Source organism: Hippoglossus stenolepis, chromosome 6 (genome assembly GCF_022539355.2).
Source record: "Hippoglossus stenolepis isolate QCI-W04-F060 chromosome 6, HSTE1.2, whole genome shotgun sequence".
NCBI classification, from domain to species: domain Eukaryota; kingdom Metazoa; phylum Chordata; class Actinopteri; order Pleuronectiformes; family Pleuronectidae; genus Hippoglossus; species Hippoglossus stenolepis.
The window spans coordinates 19,144,019-19,168,129 of NC_061488.1; the positions used below are offsets into that span (position 1 = coordinate 19,144,019).

A 24,111-nucleotide genomic window follows, 5' to 3' on the forward strand; every position below is an offset into this window, starting at 1 on the left:
GTAGTACTAATTACTGAATACTCATATAATAATGTAGTAATAATTACTGATTACACTTATAATGATGTAGTATAAGATAAGATTTGTTTTGTCCCTGTGGGAGATTTGCCTTGGACATCACAGTGTCTGCAGTATAAAAAACAGTCATCCCTCACACATTCATTTACATAGATAAATGTACGCATAGTACAATATAAAACAGTGATCAGTGACAATATACACATATTTCAGCTCGATGGTGTCAAGAGCTTTGATGGACAGGGGGACAATGTTTAAAACAATGGTGCCTGCAGAGGGGCACGTGTACCTGTAATTCTTAGCCACCCACTGTGTTTTGAATGGTTTATTTAGATTAAGAATTAGATTTTTTCAAAAATTAAGATTTTATGATTTAATAATTCACAATGAGGACTAAGGTGAGAGGGTTAGAGTTGTGACCAACTGAAACACAAAACTGTAAGTGACTGATTTTGGATCTGATGTGATAATTATTCCCAGCCTGAATTAAGTGCTTGACTTGTACAACGCGGTAACCGTCATGAATAAGTTTGATCGCAAAAATCTCCGTGACGTTGACCATACCATCGCCATGTGCACATACAGTGCTGCACAGAAAGAAGAGAACAGAGAGTCAAGTGTGATGTTCACAGCAGCTTAATGGCAAGATTGCGTAAAAGAGGGAGAAAGACCGTTAAAGTGTCAATTTTATATGCGTGTATGTGCCCAAGTCGACAGAGTGACCTTATCACACAGAGAGAGAGAGAGAGAGAGAGAGAGAGAGAGAGAGAGAGAGAAACTTCTTGAATGACCTTCAAGAGAAACTAGAGATTTAAACACATGCTGAGAGGAGAGAGAGAGAGGGGAGAGAGAGTAAGAGGGAGGGGGGAGAGAGATAGGGAGAGAGAGAGAGAGAATCTCCCTGTGAGAGGGAAGAGCAGAGCCAGAGAAAGGAAAACGACAGAGTGAGAAAAAGCATCAGTAAATAACATGCTGCATTTTTCTCTTCAGCCTGCAGTCACTCAGGATTTTTTTTTCCAATTAAACCCTTTTTTTCTCATCTGCTATAACCCTCCTACCAAGACCCCACATGGTACAGTCCCCATCTCTCTTTTCTCTCACTCTATCTCTCTTGGTCCTACACTGCATAGCTCACCTCTTTCTCTTTCCAGTCTGTCCCTTCTTTGTTCCCCTTTGTTTAATCTCTTTGTTTTCCTCCTGTGTCTTCACCTTCCTCTTCCTCAGTGGAATTATTCTAGTTCAACCAACCGTCCAGTATTTCTGCATTTCACCCCCCTCCATCTGTCTACCTTTGCCTCTTTTTAACCATCTCTCCATTGCTCCTTTGTGTTTAGTCACCTTGAGGCAGTGAGGCCACAGCTGGAGCAAAAGCTTCTCCAGTCAACTTCTGCTGCTGATCAATGAACAAAGCACCGGCAGCTCGAGCTGTTAACACATCAGCAGCAAACAATGGATCTTCTGCTTGACACAGTTTGGCAGCGAAACGTGAAGGTGTGATATTTGTTTCCGCTAACGTGACAATCACAATGATTTGAGGAAAAGTGTAGGGAGTGTTTTATTCCACAGCCGATGAAGTGGATGTCACTGTGTTGTTCTTCATGGAGAAGGCCTAAAGTGGATAATCGAGCAAAACAAAAAACAAGGGATCTGACAATCAGGCAATTTGTCTGAATGAAGAATAGAAAAATAGAAAAAGAAAAATGCCCGTCTGCAAAATATTATGAAGATTTTATACATCAACCTCCTGTTCTGTTATTTGCCCTCTAACATTCTCTCTCACATTATCACGGAAATCAATCATTTCCTTCTCACCTTCAGATGATAAAACACCTGGAAAAGATACACCCCTATCCATCCTCCCCTCATAAACCTCCAGAGACCCTGTTCCTGTCTTTCCCTCCATCTATACCTCCTAACCTATATCCTTCAGTAACTCTAATCCGCTCCTGCCTTCATCAAACCTGACCTTGTCTCCTTCAAAGGTCAAACAGCTGTAACGTAGCAATGGCTGTGGAGAGGGATGGGAGGATGGAAGCAGAGGCGTAGAGAGATGAGGAGGAGGAGGAGGGGAGAGAGACAAAAATGGAGAGGTATGAGGGAGAGAGGGAGTACAGGCTTTGGCATGGATGAGGGCGAGAGGGATACGAGAGGGGGAGGACAGGAGAAGGGAGGAGGAGGAGGAGGCGACGGACAGGGGGAGAGATATCGCAAGAGAGGAGGGAGAGACGGGATAAAGGAAAAAAATCCCCATATCAGCATTCCTCTGCGTCTCTATGGGAGCAGCAGGAGGGAAGAGAGGGAGGGCAGAAAAGAATGAAAGGTGATAATAAATGGGTGGAATCAGACGGAGGGAACGAGGGAGGGTGGAGGAGGGGGAGGTGGTGTTAGTCTGTCAGGGAGGGATGGGAGAAAAGGACAGAAAACATTAAGGGGAGAGGGAACGTCTCCCTTCTCCCTATTCGACGTAAGTGCGCTGATTGTTTCTTCACTGGCAACTTGGTAAACAATAGAGGTGTGTGTGTGTGTGTCGGTCTGAGAGTGTGATAAAAATAGAAACAAAACACCACCGTATGGCTTCAAAGATAACACTGCACACATGCAAAACAAACAACAATAGTAGGGCTGAACGATTACTTGATACTATCGAAATCGCATTATTGAAAAGTGCAATATCCAAATAATAGGATTTGTTTAGATCCCCATCAGCTACTCTATTGCGAAAGTGGCTACGCTTCCTGTGGTCCCTGCAAATTCTCTATACAGTACTTCAATAACAGAGAAACATTAACACACATCCATATTATAAAAGACTCATATCACAATGACCAACATCAAATCACACCCAAACATCAATGTCAATAAAAAAATAAAAAATCTCTCCATCACAATCTTCAAGATCAACAAAAATGTAAGTCATAAAAACAAGAATGTTTTTTTGTGCTCTGCTCTATTTCTTGTGTGAACAAATACAGTCTAAACTTTTTTTATTTTCAAATATTAAAAAACTTGAGGATAAAGGTCAAATGTGTCTCAACACACAATTATAAATCATGTGATGTTAAAGCGGTGTCGAGGAGGATATGTTTTTGTTTCTCAATGAATATCTTTTATAATCTTTCTGAATATAAAAATGTTTTGGAGAGTGGTCCGTCTCCAACTCCCAGTAAAATACTAAGAGCCTGCAGCAGCACAGTAAAGGTTTTAGCCAGTGCACCGCATAGCTCTGCTTTTTAAAGAACATCGATATCAGTACAGACTGGAGGCTGCAGCCACCACCACACAATCAATAATTCACAAACCTCCTTTATACATGTGAATCACCAAAGGCTTCATTGTCTGTGTGGTTAAAGGCCTTTGTGTCCGGTCTGTTGAGCTGCTTCACGCTCACGTTTAGCTGAACTGACCATGTGTCTTTGAGTAGTTTGATCTCTGTCTATTCAGTTTCTCACTCGTGCTTGAATTCTCCTGTTTATACTGTATTATTATCAAAAGGTAGGAACTCAGATGAGTGAGACATTCCTGTGTGGAGGGGCAGACACACACACACACACACTCCCTGAATCATATCAGCTATGTGAAGAATTCCCCTCTCTGCAGGTTTAGCGTAACTCAACACAACAGACCCAAACAGAGCTTATGAAACCATGTTACTCAGACTGTCAGCAAACACACGGAGTAACACTCAGCGTGGAAGTCATCCGGTCGCTCAACAGTGTAAATACATCACCTCAGAGAGGTCACATTTGTACACACACAGCACTTTTTACTTCAATATATATGGTTTGTTGGTGGAGTTGCAAAGTTAAAATTTGTAGAACTTATTTGGGTGTGTACGGACAATAGGTAACTGGAGGTTGGAGCTTGGATTGATGCTGAATCATAAGTATAAAAAATGAGAAATGAGGACAACCCTAAAAATATCTGGTTCCTTTGATTCAAAGTCAAAACAACCTTGTACACATCTCTTTTGTTGAAACATTGAAACACCAAGCTAAAAATTAGGTTGCATCCGCTGCAAAGAGCGAGCAGATTCCAATGATGATGCAGAAAACTTCCACAACATTGCATTTTGAATTTGCCTCTGACTGCTTCTCCACGGTCATGGTAGCTTTTAGTGTCCATGATAGAGGGTATAACACTTTTAAAACAACACAGATGCAAAAAATATGATACAATTGTTGCACTTTAACATTAGTAGGGAGTTACTTTACTCTCATTAAAAAAGATTCTTGGCAATGAGTATGAGATAAGACAATAAACACAACATAGTTAAAGGAGTATGTGAATTATCTGATCGTATCTACAATCTCATTCTTTTCACTACCCAAAGCTCGTGACCGCAGGTTATGGTTGGAATGAAAAATTGAATGGCGAATTCATCAACACAGTCAGGTGAAAGAACTATGTCGCTGTGAAGCAGCACCAACCTGCCAAACACCCACCTCACACTCACTGACGAACAAGAAAGGCAACAAAGCAATTTTCTTTCACCTCTCCACTCATCCACTCTGCTTAGGCAAAGCAGCTGCCTGTCTACTGCTGTAAAGTCAGCGTCCCAGTCAGCCACAAACAACCATCCATCCATCTATTATCTATACTGCTTATCCTTTGAGGATTGCAGGGACCGCTACACATCCACAAACAGCAAACCTGCAATAGTACCGAGGGGAAAACACAGTCGGGTCAGGCTGGAAAAGACCCAGAAAAGAAAAGATCCCCTGCCAGATACCCAGCCATCCATCTAAGCCTGACCCACAACAGGGACCTAGGCCACGGCCATGACAATCACACATAAGGGAAAAGATATAATGAGCAGGAGCAAGAGAGAGAAAAAGAGAGAGACGGGGAAGGATGGAAAGACGAGGCCTCAATTTCAGCTTTTTTCTTAGATTTGACTGCTGAGACGGTGGCCTTCAGGACACAGTGTCGAGGCCATTCTCGCTTTGCTCAGAGCGAAGATCAATTTGTTTTTATTTATTTCATTTTCAGAAAGTGCCCAATGCCAACTCTTTTTTGTTTATTTTCACTTCAGCTGGCACTCACATCAAGTTTAAGTCTTTCATTGCAGCGCTTCGCTGGCTATGCTTCCTGGAACAGAAAGATGTCCCTGGAGTGGCAGCAGAGAGGCAGAAACGACGTGAACACGAGATGAGAACAGAGATGGGCTCTCCGGAGGCTCCCACACAAAGTGAGCACAGTAAACACTGTTTTCTTCAAATGGCCAAAAGGACAACGGCTCTAAACAGGGATCTGCCCGTGCCTCTGTGGTTAGCTGAAATTTCCACTTAGCTCCAAACTAGACGAGACACTAATAACTCAACTTGTAGAAGTCATCTGCTTCAACAGGAAGGGTTTACTAAAGAGCCCCCACAGTGGATGACCTCTGGGGGTTAGAAGACAAGTAAACGCTGACAAACAGCATTTTCACGGGCCAGAGTTCGGATAATTTAATCCTACCTTGTCTATCTCCTGCTGCAGGACCTGTTTGGCGACCTCCAGGTCCTGCAGTCGGACCCTCAGCTCCTCGTTCTCCTTCTCCAGACGACTCCTCTTCTTCTCCCCGCTGTCCAACTGACTGTGGAGACGGATAGACACGTCCTTGGCCACCTGAGAGTATTAACAAGGGAGGAGAGGAGGAAAAGGAGTTAAGTTCAATGTCTGTTACGATACAGTTTCCTCCAAAATCAGTTTTTTGAATAACGACAATAAGTTTTCTAAAGATCATAAAGCTTGTGAATGTACTGTTACAGATTCTCAATTGACAGAGTAAACTTTCAGAATATTAGAGACATGATTGATTCTTTGGGCAACGATGTGAATATTATCATTAACGCCATAAACATTTTGAAAATGGGCATGGTAACACACAGACATTTCAAAATAAGGGCGCAATGACAAAATGGAAGTATTTTATTAATATTTTCCTCATCATTGCTCACTAAACTGACATGTCCTTCCAAATTGATGAATCATTACACCCCTATTAGAGGCAGTAAGAGTTTTCTTTATCATTGATTTTGTTTATCAGGGTTCACGACTGCTTTCATATTTCATTTGAAGACAAACTAAAAATGTGAAAAAGAAAAACATATCCACCATAAAACTGGTTTTCCTCAAATTGTTTACATCACTTTCCAAACTTCATCTCTGTTTTATCTTTCTTTGTCAGGTTTTACGAAAGTCAAACAACCGTATTGACTGTGTTTGTTTTCATGATCCCCTTTGTTCATTCAAAGGCAGATTTTTGGCACATTCTTCCAAGTCAGCAATGCCCTTCTACACTTTTTATTTCAACTTCACATTATTAACGAAATCTCAAACTAGGAGCGGCCCAGTATTTTCTACTGTGTGACCAGGGACACATAAGAAATTAAACACGCAGAAATGCAATGAGTATAATCTATATTCCAGTTGATGTATGTGCATGACTCAGATTTTCTCTAAAATTGCAAACACAAGCTTGTGCTATGAGTAACTCTTGTAGTAAACAGACCTTAATTCACCCGTGTTGACAACAATAGCCTTTAATCGTGGCATATTGCTGCTCAGGAGATTTCTCTTAATGCTGCTGATCCCCGTTCAGGTAAAAGACAGAACCTGGGCCTAGTTTCATATCACCGCCAGGCATCAGAAAAGTTCTAGGAATCCTGCCAGAGCACACAGCACCAGATAAAAGCCATTTGTTTTAGCTGAGTCTGTGAAGTGTGTTAGTGTCTGAATCAGCGGGAGCTTTCTGCATGTGCACCTCAGTGTGCATGGGGCTGATATGTTTTTATCTAATAAAGCCAAGAAGATAATTAATACCACTCTGGCTGATCTTTCATACATAATGTGATCTAATGAAAGCCTGATTATCCCTCCTAACCCCCCACCCCCACCCCGCCTCGAGGGCATTTATTCATTAAAAGTTTCTAATGTCAGAAGTCAAACTAAAGTCACACCTCTGATGACTGTTATGAAAACTGCAGCAGTAAAAAAAAACATTGTCTTGTATGTTGTTAAAATGCTCAAAAAGGTTATTTGTTATGATTTTTCACTTTATCTATAATTAGTATAGCTTTTTTATACTTTATGGGAACTGTGTTTCTAAGCAGAACCAATGGTCCATGAAGAAAGTGGTTGTGCCACATATACACAGTTCTACAATGTTCTGTGGATCCAGGTTTAACATCTCGATGTTTGGTTAAACTAAATATAAAACCAGATTTTCTTTGTTACTTGAGTTCTTCTGGGTAGTGGACATATATCTAAAGACTTTAATGCACAAAACTGCAATAAAAACAGCCTGAAACCTCATATTTAGAGCCATAAACTTTGGTATCTGGTGATGTTGCTTTTTATGCTGCATTACAAGCAGCATCAATTTGTCCTTTTCCTTGACGTCAGCCTCATTTTTATTTCATATACAGTTTAACAGCATACTATTTGAATTTAGGCTGAAAGACACACAAATATATATAAATATTGTATTTAAGAAAACATAAATACTGAATTTGCAGAAAACAAGCGACTGTCAGGTATAGTGTACAATTTTAGGGCTGTACCTAAAATCAGCATTATTTTTGAGATATTGTGTGATACTAAATGCCAGAAATGTGGAAAAGATAAAGCCAAACCAGATATCTTAAAATTTCTTGTTTAATCCAACTGAAAAAAATGTATTCAGTTTAAATTATGAAAACAAAGTGATAAATTATTACATTTTAGAAGCTAAACCCTGTAATTTCAAGCCCTTTTTACATGACAAATTAATATATTATTGTTACAGTAATAGCAGATAAAGCAGCGTACGATTAAAATATATTTATTTCAGCTCCATACAATTTATTGGGATCATGTTTTTCAAAGGAATTAACTCAACTGTGTGCTTATGAAAAAACCTCACCTCCAACACAGCCGCTAATTAGCTGACCCACTCTGAACACAAAAAATAAATAACTGGACAGATGTTCAGCAGCTGTATCACACACGATCAGAGCCTTTTTTCGTTATTAAAAGAGATAAAGTGCAGATTAAAAGGGCCTATTTGCTGTAATAGAAAATCTTTTTCAACTTAAAACTGATTGCTTTTGCTCAACTGAAATAAAGGTTTGTTCTAATTATATGAGATGAAAAGAAACTTTAATGATTCTAAATGGATATAGTGGTTTTTAGAGAAAAATACTTGTGTTAAATCACTCAGTAGCTCATAAAGGTACTTAGATCCTGTTAACCTCTACTGATTTATTCAAGTGGGATCGCAGAGATGTTATCTGATGGTCTTGATATTGCTAGATTTTACTGTAATGTTAACAATTAGTGAATGTAGGCTTTATTATTCATAATCATTGTGGAAGGTAACTAGTATAAATTGTGTAATTATCTAGATCTTGACTTCCAGTTGTTTCCATTTGATTATATGGAACAATGTGAAATGTGACGTCCATTCAAAACCCATTGCTGACTTAATAACAATAAGCTATTAATAATAAGACTGTCATTTCTGTATCCAACTGACTTAAACAAAGTGGTGCAGTGATTTAACAGTGGAAAAACATTGGTCAAATTCTATTATTCCTTATTTTACCCAACAAACAACAAGTTTGCATCTACATTTGTTTACAATTAACTATTATATTATAATTACATTATACTGTATATTTTTCTCAAAGTATGTGGAGCAAACTGAATAGTAACGGCAGCTCTGGCATAATCACCATAATTAACACTTTTAACACATAATTTCGTGTGAGTGGTTGTTGTAATTCTGTGTATTTATTGTGTGCCTATGTGACAGTGTGTGTGTGTATTTGAACGATTGCCACTGTGCAGCTGAGTCCCACAATGCTTCTCTGTCCTGCCCATTCTCTTCCTTTTCAATCGCTCCCTCAGCTCCACCACGCTCCAATTCATGTTTTAACATGCGTGTGTGTGTGTGTGTGTGTGTGTGTGTGTGTGTGTGTGTGTATCTGTGTTTCCTCTTCACTATCTGTACACCTCCTGTACTTCTCTCTGTCAGATCCTCTCTTGTTCCTGAACCTTTCCTCTTGTACTTATTTCTGTCACAGTCCTCCATCTCTTTCTCTATTCGTCGGTCGTTCTGCTCATCCTCTAATCATTGTATACACCTCATTGTTTAGGTAACAATCCTCTGAATACAATGTTGTTTTGATACCTTCTGTCATCAGCAGTCCAAGCTCATTACAGTTCATCAAAGCTTCTGTATTTGCTGATATAGACCCTAAATTAAATAATTAAATAAAATATATGCTAACACTGTACAAAATTGAATGTGCAGGCAAGCAGCATGGGGAAAATGAATGACCAATGACCAATGAATGTGTTCTGCTATTGGCTGTGACATCTTGGTCCTCAAAACACAAAACTCTTGAATGTGTTGTTCATATTTTGTCGTTTAGACTTGTTGGTCCATGTTTTTCATAGATTTAAAGTCAGCATATTTCTTCAATCTATTTCTTTGCCAAATCAACTGCAGCTAGCAAACAGCATCCGAGCTTACACGACAACTACACATTGGCAGCATGGACATGTTTGCACACCAATGATTGGTTAGGACAAAAGGAAACATCTTCTTGATCTTGATTGCTGCATGTGTTTCAATGAAATGGGGCCGTGCACATTTGCTGCATTCTCTGCACACGTATAACTTGCACAAACATCTCTCTACATCTCTCTAATGCAGTACACATGCATGACCTAAGGGCTCAATATGTGATAATGCAAAAATGTGACAATATACAGTAGGTTGGCTTATTAGACTTGGTTGTGCAACTTTGACTGTGGCCTCTACACCAAACTCACTACCCAGCTCGGTGTTGTGGTTCATATGGGATTGAACATGTGACATGAAGTAGATTTTATCCACAGAGTTGTCACCTTTCCATCCAAAATTTTCTATCAATCAGGACACGTCAACATCAGCCTGTGTTCACCAAAGAGGAGTACACAGCCTTAATGTGTCCACTGAAAGCTCCCAGAGCTTTATGTGGATTGAATCGGACGGAAACTGTGATTGATTAACACTGTCTGCTCAATTTTGATCGCTGCATCAATACTGTAAAAAGAAAACAGCTTTCATTAATGGGTGTTTTCAACATGCCTGGTTCATGGGCTTCTGTTTCTCCTCCTTCTCCCTCTTTCCATCCCCCTCTCCTCCATTCTATAATGTTCTCCTCTTCAGCCTTTGAGTCCTATTAAATGCTGTATTGTTCTTCTATGTTGAAGGGAAACGTGAAGGAATTTGACACCATTGAAGCTGTGCTGTGTTTTACCCAGCAACAGATCTATAGGATGTAATTAGGATTCAGTCAGGGTGCTGGGTTAGAGTGTGTGTGTGTGTGTGTGTGTGTGTGTGTAGCTGCTTTCAGACATGCACTAGAATCCGCACGAATTTGCTCCGGAGTGCGAGACGCTGTCCAAGTGAGACGCTCTGCAATTTCTACGGACTGGCCTCCTAGTATAATGTCCATAGAAATCCAGGAGAAGTCGACGTGGAGTTCACCAAGAGGGAGTGGGGGGGTGGATGACGCTTCTACCACACGACAGACACAAAAAACAAAAAGGAAACAAATATCTCCTGGTGAAAAAGCGATACCATACACGTAGCAGACAGGCGAAGATGTCAAGAGAGTGTGCGGTGATAAAAACTGACGCCGGTGTCGGGATGCTTTAAACAAAATCATGCAAAGCAGATAATAAGTTACTTCCTGCCTCTGTCTGCTGCATCCAGTTCTCGCCTGCGAGGGATTTGATGCTGTTGTGAATGCGTCTGTGTATGTGTGAGAGGCAGACTATTCTCCGGATCTTACCCAGAGGTAATGTCTGAAAATGGCGTATGTATGTATTTGATAAAGAGAGTTTATATGAGTGAGACAGAGGGGGTCCCTTTACTCACACTCTGCAAAACACATACACACACAAACACACACTGGCCACAGGGCAAACAGCAATATCATTCAACAAGTGGCAGTTAGTCATCAAAAGGATCTTTCCCATTTACACTCTGTGTGGTTGTGTGTTTGACTGCATTCAACAAACACAGTCTTGTTCCTCCTGTTATTCAGTCTGTCTGAACTTCAACTGAACACACACACACACACACACACACACACACACACACACACACACACACACACACACACACACACACACACACACACACACACACACACACACACACACACACACACACACACACACACACACACACACACAGCTGTTTTTTGTGTTCCCATAACGGTCATCTCTCTAACGACTTCTCTTCCTGTAGATTTTATCAGAGCGAGTAAACATGCAGCCAGTACACCGCGCGCGCGTGTGTGTGTGTGTGTGCAGATGTGTCTATAAAACTTACTTTGAGGCAAATTCATCAAACTTTTGAAGCTCTTTTGTCATTCTTTTGATGCAGTTTATATTCCCAGTGACCATTGAAAGTACAGTTGTTGCTCTCTCTCTCTCTCTCTCTCCATTTATTTAAATAGAACCCTGGCCTTGTTAGCTGGAAATATAAGTACCAGGGCGGGTTCGCCAGCCACCATGGCAACGCCAAGTGGCCAGACTTGCCAATGCTAACTTTGGTTCAAGTAGTTGCAAGGAAATGTCAACTGTGACATGTTTAGCGTAGCTTAGCACAACCTCTGGAAGCAGAGGGAAACAGCTAGCCGAGTTTATTCTACATGTTTTGGTAGCTAACTTGCTAGCTGAACAACTTGAGCCCCTTTTCCACTGGTCAAAAAAAACACACCTACACCCACTAACAACAGGCTTTTTTCCTCAATGGGAATGTTTACAATCACTATTCACTCCCAGGTCAAATGACTCTGCAGTAGACAGGGGTTCTTATCGAATCCGGCTCCAATCAGCAGTCATGGAAATCTAACCTCCAATACGACTACAACTCTACTGGCAATGGGTAAGGAGTCATTCTTCATTTTTAGTGGGTTAACCCATTTGTAAAAAACCTGCATATACCAGCTAATTGTGGTGTATGAGATGTATTAGAAGGCCAATTTGGAGATCTTACAAGGTTTATTTCCCCTCTTTAATGGAGGCTAGCAGTTTTCTCCTTGCTTCCAGTCTTTGTGACCCAACTAATCCTCTCTTTTCCCCAATCTGAAATACAGGTAGCAGCACGAATCTCTGCCTGTCTGACTGACATCTCTCAGTGGATGTCTGCACACCACCTGAAAATTAACCTTGACAAGACTGAACTACTTTTCCTTCCAGGGAAAGGCTCTCCCACCCACGACCTGACTATTACCTTTGACAACTCCGTGTTAGCCCCCACCCAGACTGCTAGGAACCTGGGTGTGACACTCGACAGTCAGCTCTCCCTTACTGCCAACATTATTGCAACAACACGTTCCTGTAGATTCATGCTGCACAACATCAGGAGAATACGTCCCCTTCTCACTCAGAAGGCGGCGTAGGTTCTGGTCCAGGCCCTGGTCATCTCACACCTAGACTATTGTAACTCCCTCCTGGCAGGTCTACCTGCTAGTGCCATCCGACCTCTGCAGCTCATCCAGAATGCAGCAGCTCGACTGGTCTTTAACCTACCTAAATTCACTCATGCTCCTCCACTCCCTTCACTGGTTACCGGTGGCTGCCCGCATCCGTTTCAAAACATTAGTACTTGCGTACCGCGCTGCGAACGGGTCGGGTCCAGTCTACATCCAGGACATGGTCAAACGTTACACCCCAGCCCGTTCATTCCGCTCTGCATCTGCCAATCGGCTTGTTGCTCCCTCACTGCGAGCTAAACACTCATCAAAATCATGACTGATTGCTGTCCTGGCTCCTAAATGGTGGAATGAGCTCCCCATGGACATCCGGACAGCAGAAAGTCTACACATCTTCCGCCGCAAACTAAAAACACACCTCTTCCGACTATACCTTGAATAAAAGTTTAAACTAACAATTTAGTAGCACTTAAATGGCACTTACTTATAGCCCTTTGTAGTTTGGCTTTTTTGAAGAAATTGTACTTTCTTGATTCTTGTTGTTCTGGGTTTGTACCCTCATGGTTGAATGCACTTATTGTAAGTCGCTTTGGATAAAAGCGTCAGCTAAATGAAAAATGTAAATGTAAATGTGACAAGTTAGGCTAAATGCATCCTGAACCAATCGCTCTACTGAATGCACAGAGATGCAACAGATATATTTCAGTATCCAAAACTAGGGAAAAGGCATAATTCCCAAAGAGTATTCCTTTAACATGAACTAATGTCCATTAAGTAATGTCTTATAATATATCCTTTAGATTTAACTCTGTCCTGTTTAGGAGCAGTGGGTGGCAACCGTACGTCCCTGCGCGGGGACAACTCCAGTCTTGCCCCGGAGCAAGGACAGAAGTTCTCCTAACACATACTAAAACATTCATGTCTTTTGGTGTGGGAGGAAACATGGCAACCTGAGAAGAGCTTCAGTCAGTTCTGCTGGGGTGTGAAAGCATCAAATTCTTGCTGAGAGGCGAGAATACCAAACACAGAGCCACATAGCTTAATATTAACTTATTATACTGCTACCACTTCAAAAGCATAGCAGCAGCCGAGGGGTTCGTTGTTTTAAATCTAATTTGCGGCTGAAAGCATTTCTAGTGATGTCTACATGGTATCATTTTCTAATTTACCAAGAACATTAACATTTTTACTCTTGCAACCACAATCTTGTTTATGGGTGCTCTTACACTTTGCTTTTTTGTCTATCTTAGAGTATTTTATCATCCTCCAGTGGCTTAAGCCATTCTCTCATTAGGCAAAATAAAAACATCACCATTTATACTCATGCAAAATCTGACAGAAACACTCATTCAATCTGTAGTTTTATTTTCCTCAGCACTCTACTGTGGTTCAGTCTGTTTTTTTAATCACTGTGGTCGCATGTTGGGGGAGCGATGACTCCACCGAAATGCATCTGAGGTCTAACAGGCCTCAACCTTGGAGGAGAGTATTTATTTGTTAATGAGCTATGAAATGTGCTTACAAAGATTGCCTCTGAGCTGAGTATCTGCAGAATCAGCCCGTAGCTGCACAGAGAGATAATGAGTGTCTTTGAAAAAGTTGAAAATATTTCACAGTCAAATCGAAGATTCTCGAACAGCTGACGAACCAACGTCAACTGCTGCTTTGGCTGCATCTGGTTTCCTTAGAAATCCAACATGTTTTTCTTATGGCACATTCTTTTTGATCAATAATTCATGAATAAAAAAGTTATATTTCACAAGATAAAGAAACCACTCTTTCTGTAGAAGTGGTGAAGTGTTTGTATCTTTTATTCAGATAGTAAAACTCCAATACATCGCAGATGTTTCAAGTCAGTAAGGATTTAAATTTGTTATACTTGTTTTTCATGTAAAGAGCAACGTACACAGTAGCTCTGTGCATCCAGTAACGCAGTGGATTAAATAAAGTCCACATATTTTTTATATATTTAAATAAATATAGTTATTTGCCACCTTTTCTAATGTAACAACCTCCATGATTCTGTATATCAGAGGTTGTTAAACTCCTGGGAACCATCAGCTCCTGATGCGCATGCAAAGCAGAAAGTGGTACTAAGCTGAAGACATACTTTGATTAGGTCGACAGAAGAAACAACTTAATCTATAGATAAGTCAAACACAACTTTGGTTCTCTACTTATTTCTCTCAAAGTGTATCTACAATGTGTATTTCTTGTAAAAGCCTCATGTTGCATCAGTTCACTCTATATGAGTGCTGTCATTGTTCCATTACAAGAAACTACTTGACCGCCCTGGAACCAAAACCCAACAGTTAAAACCTCAGGTACAATGTGTCAAATACAGAACAGCATCATGGAATCTCCATATCACTAATGTAGCTGTTTGTGCTTTCATGCTCCTAATTTAACAGTCAAATAAATAACCTGGTAAAATGGTCAAAAGAGAGAACATCTGCTCAGAAGAATTACAGGATTTTTACTCAGATAGTCCTGGTGTTGATGAGTGTTGGCGCCGTCAACCTTTTTGACATTTGTTCAACATTCTGGCCTCTTGACACCCATTTAGTGGACGTTACATCACAAGTAATCTGCTTCGTGTCTATATATAAAGCCATTATGTGTGAAAGAGAGAGAGAGCCGCTGGCTTGACAGCTGTTCCAGTACAGGCTGTGATCCATCTATCTTTGGATAGAGGGAGGGAGAGAGAGTGAGTGAGAGACGGAGCGAGCTAAGTGACAGCAGTGATGGAATGTGATGAATTCCCACAATCCTTGGCACGTTGTTTGGCAGTTGGGAAAGTGTGATCACACTGTCACTATCTCCAAACATTGTTCCATCCATCCATCTATTCATACATAGAGGCATCTAAGTGTATATACAGTATATATACATATTAAACACTCTCAGTTTTCTAAATGACAGCTTCTCTTGGGAGTGAGAGATAGTCTACCTTTTTACTTCAGAAAAATAAGAGCTTATTCTATTTCTCGTGAAAACTGTATTTCTGATATAATAATCTTGTTAATTCAGAAAAACAGAGCAGATTTGTTCTTAGGAATGCAAAACGCCTCTGTAATGCTTTGTTAGTCAAAGTGTGTTTTTCTGCACTAAGCTTCAAAACCATCTAAGGGTTATGTTTGTAAACATTACATTCCAATTGTTCCAACAATGACGGGAATCATTCATACTTGTAGCAAACGTAGTAACAATGACACAAAATGGGGGACCCTTTGCCAGAACTTGCAGAGAAAATGCATCATCATTGTCACTACACACCCACACAGACACAATGAAAAACGGAAACCACAGTTCCTACTGTCAGCAGGGATATACAGTGTGATACTCGCATGGAGTCAGTACTTCCAACAGTGTGCTTGACACGTGGTGCCTGAGTGGGGGCTGGGATGTGTGTGTATGTTTGAAAGAGGCTGCCATGGAGTACAACCACACACACACACACACACACACACACACACACAGAGAGATGAGACTGAGAACTGGCCCTGCTCAGATGAATGTATACTGGATACTGCTCTCATCAAATGAGTGTGTGTGTGTGTGTGTGTGTGTGTGTGTGTGTGTGTGTGTGTGTGTGTGTGTGTGTGTGTGTGTGTGTGTGTGTGTGTGTGTGTGTGTGAGTGAGTGTGTGTGTGTGTATTTTGAATGTTAACGCCTGAGCTTACACATGTAGTGAGAAAGTATCTGGGGGTAAAGTATTATCTCAGTTGGGTCCTAACAGTTACAGCACTTTCCAGTAGTGTCCTTAAGGGAGCAAGACAGGGAGGAAGCCTAAAGATTTAAAGTCTATATAATGTTTACAGTACCAAAAGCTTACAGTGTACATGACACATGTCGTATAAATATTATACATAGCACTGTGAAGCTGTCAGCAGTGGTCAGTGGTTTCCCCTTATATGGGCAACCAGGGACCAGAATGAAGACTTCCCAGGGCCACACTATTCCATTCTGTGCTACGCTATGTTAAACACCTCCCAACTCATTCTATGCTGAAGGCACAGACATGAAACCATCTGTTCAGCAAACAGCATCAATTTCAAAATGTGTGTAAAAAGATAACTCTTTTTACACACATTTTTTCACCCAGATGGTTTCGGTTTATGTGCTGATAATTTGTGACCTTCCACCAAAAATCTCACCACTTCACGAAAAATAATAAATGTAAAAATTATTTGGTTTGTGCAGCACTAAGCACGAACAGATTAAAGCTTAATTAAAGAATTCATTTTGCAAAATGAAAAATTTCCTCTGCATTTTGGCATCTTGTCCACATGCAAACAATGTTTTAAATCCCTAAAATGTAGATTTTTACAAACGCTCTCAAAACTGCCAGTTTTCAAAAACTCAGATTTCTGTGTATCTTTGTGTACATGTATAACGGAGGGTTTGGGAAACAGTGATGTCACACCTTACTTTGTGCACCCCCACTGTTGTTTTTGTGATGAGCATCCGCCAGAAACGACAACAAGCTTACTCAATAAGCTAAATGAGCATGCTCACAATTATATTCTCTGGTAGGGATCGTCAATGTAGACTTTATCGCCACCGACTGGCTCAGCATGCTTGTTTGAGCGTTAGTCATTTTTGTGATCTGGTCTGGACGATGTTTTTTTTAAAACAGAGGGGATGTTATCCATTCAAAAAATATGATCCTCAGTAGTGTAGACAAGGCATCAATCAAAGAGAGCAACATGACTTATTAATAAAAAGAAACGTCTTACATTTCTTTTTAGGAATCATACTTGTTCCAATTATTAGGATATTTACCCTAACCCCATATTTACACATTATTGAAAGATGAAATCTGGATGGAAAGACAGTGTAATGAACAGAAGTGTTCATAGTCAGTCCCTTAAGGCAAACGCAATACTGCTGTGTTGACATCATGAGAATGATCCTAACAACTATTTCCTCTGTGTGTGTATGAGTGTGTGTGTCCAGATGTCTTTAGCCTGTGGGAATGAGAGAAGTGTGTGAATTGGACAGGAAATGATGTCAGAAATTGTCATGGACATTCTGCTGGATATACACTGCCTGACCTCCCGCAAACACACACACACACACACACACACACACACACACACACACACACACACACACACACACACACACACACACACACACACACACACACACACACACACACACACACACACACACACACACACACACACACACACACACACACACCAGGTCACTCCACAAGATTTCTAAAAGCGCCCGTGATGTATGAAAGGAGACGTTTTTGTCACTAAATATTCGTCAGACAAACACAAAAAGACAAAATCCTTCTCTTTCACTCTTTTCTTCAGGTCTTATTCTATCTTTTATTTTTCTGTCTATATCGCTCTCGCTAAAAAGGTCATGAGAGCAGTGAGACAGAAAGACGAGGAGAGCAGACACCCATCAGCACTAATGTGTGTGTGCGTGTGCTGATTTGTGTGTATTTGCATGCGAGTGAGTAATCAAATCAGGGCCTTAAGGCACCAACAGTGGTTAAGCCAATTAGTGTTGTAAAGCTGATCAGTGGAGAGAAGCTCAGCAAGACAAGGTCAAGTTGGACTCACTAACTGGGACGTGTCCTACAGCAAAATGTCCAACAAGAGGTGCAAGGTTTAAAGCTTCTTTATTAGTACCCGGAGGTAAATTTGCTAAGTAAAACTACATTCTCCCTTCTCACTCCTCCATTGACCTGTGCTAGCTTTACACGTAAACAAGAAACACCATCATTAAACAAAGTTATTAGGGTAACTTTTAAGAAGTTTTAAAAGTACAACATGTAACTTTGCCCTCTTGCGGTATCTCAATCAAAACAATAACAAAATAACTAGTTTGATGATGTTTTGAAACAGCGTGGGATCACGGGACTTGTTGTCCTCACCACCATTGCAGATGAAAATCTACCTGACGCAACTTAGGCGCAAATTATGTTCATAGACGAGCCACAGGTTAAGCGGATACGACGCAAAAAAAGAATTGTAATGTTTTATATCTTTAACAGCTGCAACACTGAGTATTAGTAGTTGAGTTTACATACAGTCTGCTGCTCAACTGCTTATCTTCATTGCCTTTTTTTTAACTGCTGTTATAGGGATTTTCCAGTAAAGCTGAATCAGTGTTGAGTCAGAGGCAGGAGTGAGTGTCTGTTTTAATAAGGCTAAACAATAAAGCTACCAGAATAAACACAAGAGTGACTGGGGGAGGCTGGCAAAAGAGAAGCTTAGTGTGAGCTTAATGTGCACGCACACGCTCGCACACGCTGACACACACACACACACACACACACACACACACACACACACACACACACACACACACACACACACACACACACACACACACACACACACACACACACACACACACACACACACACACACACACACACTGTAACGTGAACTGCCATCTGAGTGTTTGACCCTGTCTGTGAGAGGGCACAATAAGCCATGTGTTGAGGGAGGCAGAGACGTTCAGGTCTGTCTCTGTGCAGTGTATATGTTTTTCAGTTTCCTGTATTCATGATCTCTCTGTGCTAATGTGGCTAACAGATGCTGACTTAACTCAATTTTTCCTCAAGCTGTGTCTTATTGTTTTCTCTCTCATCTCTGACCTCACTCCCCAACTCTTTGTCCCAGTGCCACTTACTGGCTAATTTGGATTTAAATTCAATTCAGACCTCCATTCAAATCAACTCCATTAAATTCAGCTAATCCTTCTTGAATACTTCCTCCTCCCCCCCCTCTGTCGTATTTGTTTCTTCTTTTGTATTTGTTCTTATTTCCGTTTTTCTCCTTTTTTCTGGTTTCCTCTCCGCCTCATCCGCCCACTCTGATTGGCTTTTTTTGAATTTTCAAACAGTGGCCACACCCTCTTTTTTCTTTTCAGTCTCAACACACACACACACACACACACACACACACACACACACACACACACACACACACACACACACACACACACACACACACACACACACACACACACACACACACACACACACACACACACACACACACACACACTCAAGACACAGGATGTACGGTCATCCTTTTCCATCCCTCCTTCCGTCCTTCCATCCTTTCTCCCATTCCTTCCAAAACAACCAGATGGTGAGACAGCGGCAGAGAGAGACAGACAGCGACAGCAGGCGGAGAGCCCTCAGAGAGTGACATCACAGCCTCTCTCTCTCGCACACACACTCTCTCTCTCTCTGAGAGGGTATAAAGAACTCATTGTATCCTCCATCACATGGAAAACGTTGGAGGAGCTCAGTGAATTTGACGGAGTGTATCCACAGTCCACGGTCAGTGTGACAAAAAACAAAAAACACACACACACACACACACACACACACACACACACACACACACACACACACACACACACACACACACACACACACACACACACACACACACACACACACACACACACACACACACACACACACAAGCTTTACCCTGAACTCAGTGTGTTTGTGTATAAATGGTCTTTATCAAGGATTCCCGAGGGGCCTGGAATGACTTGTGTGTTTATATACACTGTGAGGAACATTGAGAGTGTGTGATTGTATAAGTGCATTTGCCGTATCTGAGTATGTGAAGGACCGAAGGACTGATCCTCAACTCATGTGGCATTCAGTGTTTCTAAGTTACTGTGATAATTAGAACATATATACTGTATATTTCAAAGACGGAAGCCTGACCTCTGCACTGTCTCATGACTCCTACGTGGTGGAGAAAATGGGTCATGTCAAGATACAAAAACACCATCCAAATACAGCAACACAGAAAAAGACAGACCGGCCATTTTAAGGTCCTTTAATCTTGGAAAGGAGGGGTTTTGTTTTTCTCTGCTGTGTCTGACTTAAGTCTGGTCACATCACCAACAACACATTAGATCGGTTTTACTGTTCAATGTATTTCCAATGTCTAGCTATCTAGCCATTAACCATCTTCCTTGCTAGCTTGACAATTTGCAATGTAACAATAGGTCAACAGAGAGAAACTAAAATTCAGGGTTCACCGGTTTGATCCACACATTTTTGTAAGACGGGATGGAGAGTATCTGTGACTGTACAAATTAAGTGCAATATGTTACACAAGCACATCTTTATCAACATAAAAATACAAAATGTCATCTCTCTTCTAGAAAAATAAATAACAAATATCTACATTTAACCATTTCTGAACAAGAAGATTTTCATTTCTCAGAGGTCAAAGATCTTTTGCAGAAGCTAAACTAGCTTGCTGGCTAATCAACTAGCTAACAGTTAGGTTGGTGTTTGTTTTTTGTATTGTTGTTGTTTTGAGTAGAAACTAGAGGTAAAGACAAGATGGTCAACTTCACTGACACCAGTAGTCAAGCCAACAGCCACACAATGACATCATGATCCACATACCTCACTTTGCTGCTTTTATCGGCTGATAAACTTTTTACATGAACACAGTTGACCTCCAGCTGTGACAAACATCATCTACATACACTATTCCAGAGGACACTTACTTTGACATCTTGTTCCAGTGTCCGTATCAGTTCTCCATCCACTTGCCCTGTTTGGGCCACGCGGAGAGAGCGCCGCTCTGCTTTCCTGAGCCGGTACTGCAGGATGCGGCAGGTCTTATTTGCCTGAAAAGCAAAACATGGCGTTGAGGTGCTGATGTTATTTGCCATCTGTCTAAGCTAACTTTGTTACTTTGCATCATTTTATTGTTTGCCTTGCAGCAGCCATTAATATATAACAGAACACACATAAAACAGCACCAGCTTTTTATTCCAAGCAGCCTATGTATTAAATAAAAAACAAACTCTTCCCTTAGTCATTTTGAGTGTGCCTGGCTTTCTGTAGCACCTCCTGCTCAAAGTTGTTAAGACGATTGATTACAAACCTTCTCACTTGCCTGTTTCAAGACATTTTGAATGCAGCCTGTTTCTTTTTTATATATTTAAACATCCGAATCAAGAAATCAAAGAATATATGAGAGCACAGATTCAACAAAGGACTGTGCTCTCATGTAGTCAGGCTCTCACACGTACCTGCTCCAGCTGTTGACGTAGATCCTGCAGCTGGTAGACATCGTCTTCCATGTACATGTCCCTCATCTCCAGCATCTCGGACCTCAACTCCTCCATCTCATCCTGGACACAGTGAAGAAAAGTGTCTGAGTTTGTCTGTCATTTTTACGTGAAACAGTGAGTCAGGAACTCTTCCAATATCAAACTGGAGCCAAGGCTGTTGCGTATTAGAGACTGTAACTCAATCCATCCCATCAATCACTCCACGCTGTCATTAACGATCTTCCACATCTTCATCATCAGAATGACCATTACAACAATTAGTGTCCTCTTAAAATGACATGATATGTAATATTTTCTCAAGTCAGATAAAAGAGGTCCACAGAAATGGAGATCTACAAGCTGTAAGCAGCAGAGTGGTGCACCCAAGTAATGTGATACAACAATGTATTGATTCACCTTTCTCTCTCCTACCCAGGAGGTAGTGCAAAGGAGGTCAAAGGTCAGGGTCAGGCTATTAGAATAGATTATATTACCCCAGAGGAAGATAACAGCCCCTGAAGGGACATTCGGTCTTACAAGCATTAAGAGGAAAGGAAATTCCTCTACTGAAGGTGGCATTAAAAACACCCGTCAAAAACAAGCCAAGCAATAATGAGTAATGTACAGGAGAGTTATAATCTACCATTATTATAGATATGGAGATAAATTATTAATTTGAGCTTGGCGGCATGAATTGCATCATCCCTCTGGATCCTATTAGGTGCAGCTCTTTCATTCGCATGTGTGTCAGCAATGAAATAAACATTACTCCAAGAGAAGAAGTCTGGCTCACTGGCCTTTATGGGACAGTAAGAGCCATGTTACACAATGGAGTGCCACGTGTGTGTTGGTCAAAATCTATGTGCGTGTGTTGTATAAGGAGTACAAGTGGCTGTAGTGGTAGTGCTCTCATAGTTTACTACAGTGGAAAATGTGGGTCAGCCTCTGCAGTCACTATGACACGACGACGACAACAAGGCTCTGTGTGTGTGTGTGTGTGTGTGTGTGTGTTTTTGTGTGTGTGTGTGTGTGTGTGTGTGTGTGTGTGTGTAGGTGTACTAGGAAAGTGAGACAGGGCACAACAATGGGTTAGGGTGTGTCCTTGTCTCCACCACCTTCAGAATAAACAGCTTGTGTATAAGTATGCTTCATAAACATGGTGGTGATAGAGGTAAGTTGTTGGTTTAGCATGCAAAGTGTGTGTGTGTCTGTGTTTTGATTAAGCTAAAAAAAGACTGCAGCACCATATGCAAAGGGTAGGAGGGAAGACAGACAGACAGACAGACAGACCGAAAAAAAGGAAAAAAAGACAGAAAGAGAGGAATCACAGACAATGGAAAAACATGACATCAGAGAGAAGTGAATGTGAGGACAAAAAACCAGGGAATTACAAGTTAATGTGGCGAGAGACGGAGAGGCGCTCCACTGACCTGCTTTTCACTGCTATCTAAAGAAGAACAGGAAAGATAGTTTCTATCATGTGATCAAGCCGCCAGTCAGGAGATGGAATCAAGCAGATGTCAGGTTTTAGTGAGCCAGATGAGATAATGTTTGAAATTAGAGCTCTCGCACATCTGCTGCAATAACAGTCCTCGGCAGGGTGGGTGAGTTATCAAGATTTTTTTATTTTTACATCATCTTTTTAAAGCTATGAGGCCAAATCATATACAGTCAAATTCCTGTACTAGGCCTACATCTATCGACATGACTGTGCATTTTGCTGTATAAAGAGATGGGTTTTTTTCAATGTGTTCTGCTTTTATTGAGTGAAAGAATAATAAAGAAAAATGCTTTTTATGTTTTAGAGGTAATAAACTTGGCCCTGTTCAGACCTGGTATTAATATCCGTCCTGGGAGATCTTATCACAAGAGGACAGCTCTAAGCTCAGATAATTTCAGGTCTGAACAGGGTCAAGGAAACACAACTTCCCAGATGTGTTCATAGTTATGATCAACCCATTAGAAACTCGCTTGATGATGATGATTTCATTGTTGGTCACTTGCCGTACAGGATGTTGCAGTGCTACTGCAGCTTTTTTAGCCAGGGCCTGTATATTTTGATGGTAAAATCATGTTTTATATAGTATCTCAAAAATAATTAGTAATATTAATATTGTTCAGTAATATAAACACACTTGTTTGTTTTTAACACAAGAATTAGATAAGAGGACTCGTGTTACAGCCTGTACAGTAGGAGACTGTTAGCTTAGCTTATCTCAAAGAGTGGTAACAGGGGGAAAACAGCTAGCCTAGCTCTGTCCAAAAATAACAATAGACACGTACTAGCACATCTAATTACAATAGCTACTACACAACACTATTTTTACCATTGGACAGAGCAAACATGGCTGTTTTCCTGTTTCCAGTCTTTGTACTTAGCTAAGCTAACTGGCTGACAGCAGTAGCTTCATATTAGGAGGAGGTCTTTGTGGGCCAGGTAGACAGCGTCCTCTGAAAGAAGCAGCCCTCTGAACTGAGACATACTGTAGCTATAAAAGCTGCAACCATGTCTGTCTGTTACATGTACTATAGCTGTGTCCTAATTCAGGGGCCTTAT

General features: G+C 40.9%; 1 protein-coding gene across 1 annotated transcript in view; it reads right to left on the reverse strand.

The window, feature by feature from the left end:
• Positions 1 to 24,111, reverse strand: part of soga1 (suppressor of glucose, autophagy associated 1) — a 104,527-nt gene that overhangs the window by 75,929 nt on the left and 4,487 nt on the right. The window contains exons 2-4 of the mRNA XM_047340185.1: positions 21,534 to 21,635; positions 21,003 to 21,125; positions 5,476 to 5,625 (exon numbers count right to left, since the gene is read on the reverse strand). Of these exons, the coding sequence (XP_047196141.1) occupies positions 5,476 to 5,625; positions 21,003 to 21,125; positions 21,534 to 21,635 (375 nt within the window). The remainder of the gene's footprint in view (positions 1 to 5,475; positions 5,626 to 21,002; positions 21,126 to 21,533; positions 21,636 to 24,111) is intronic.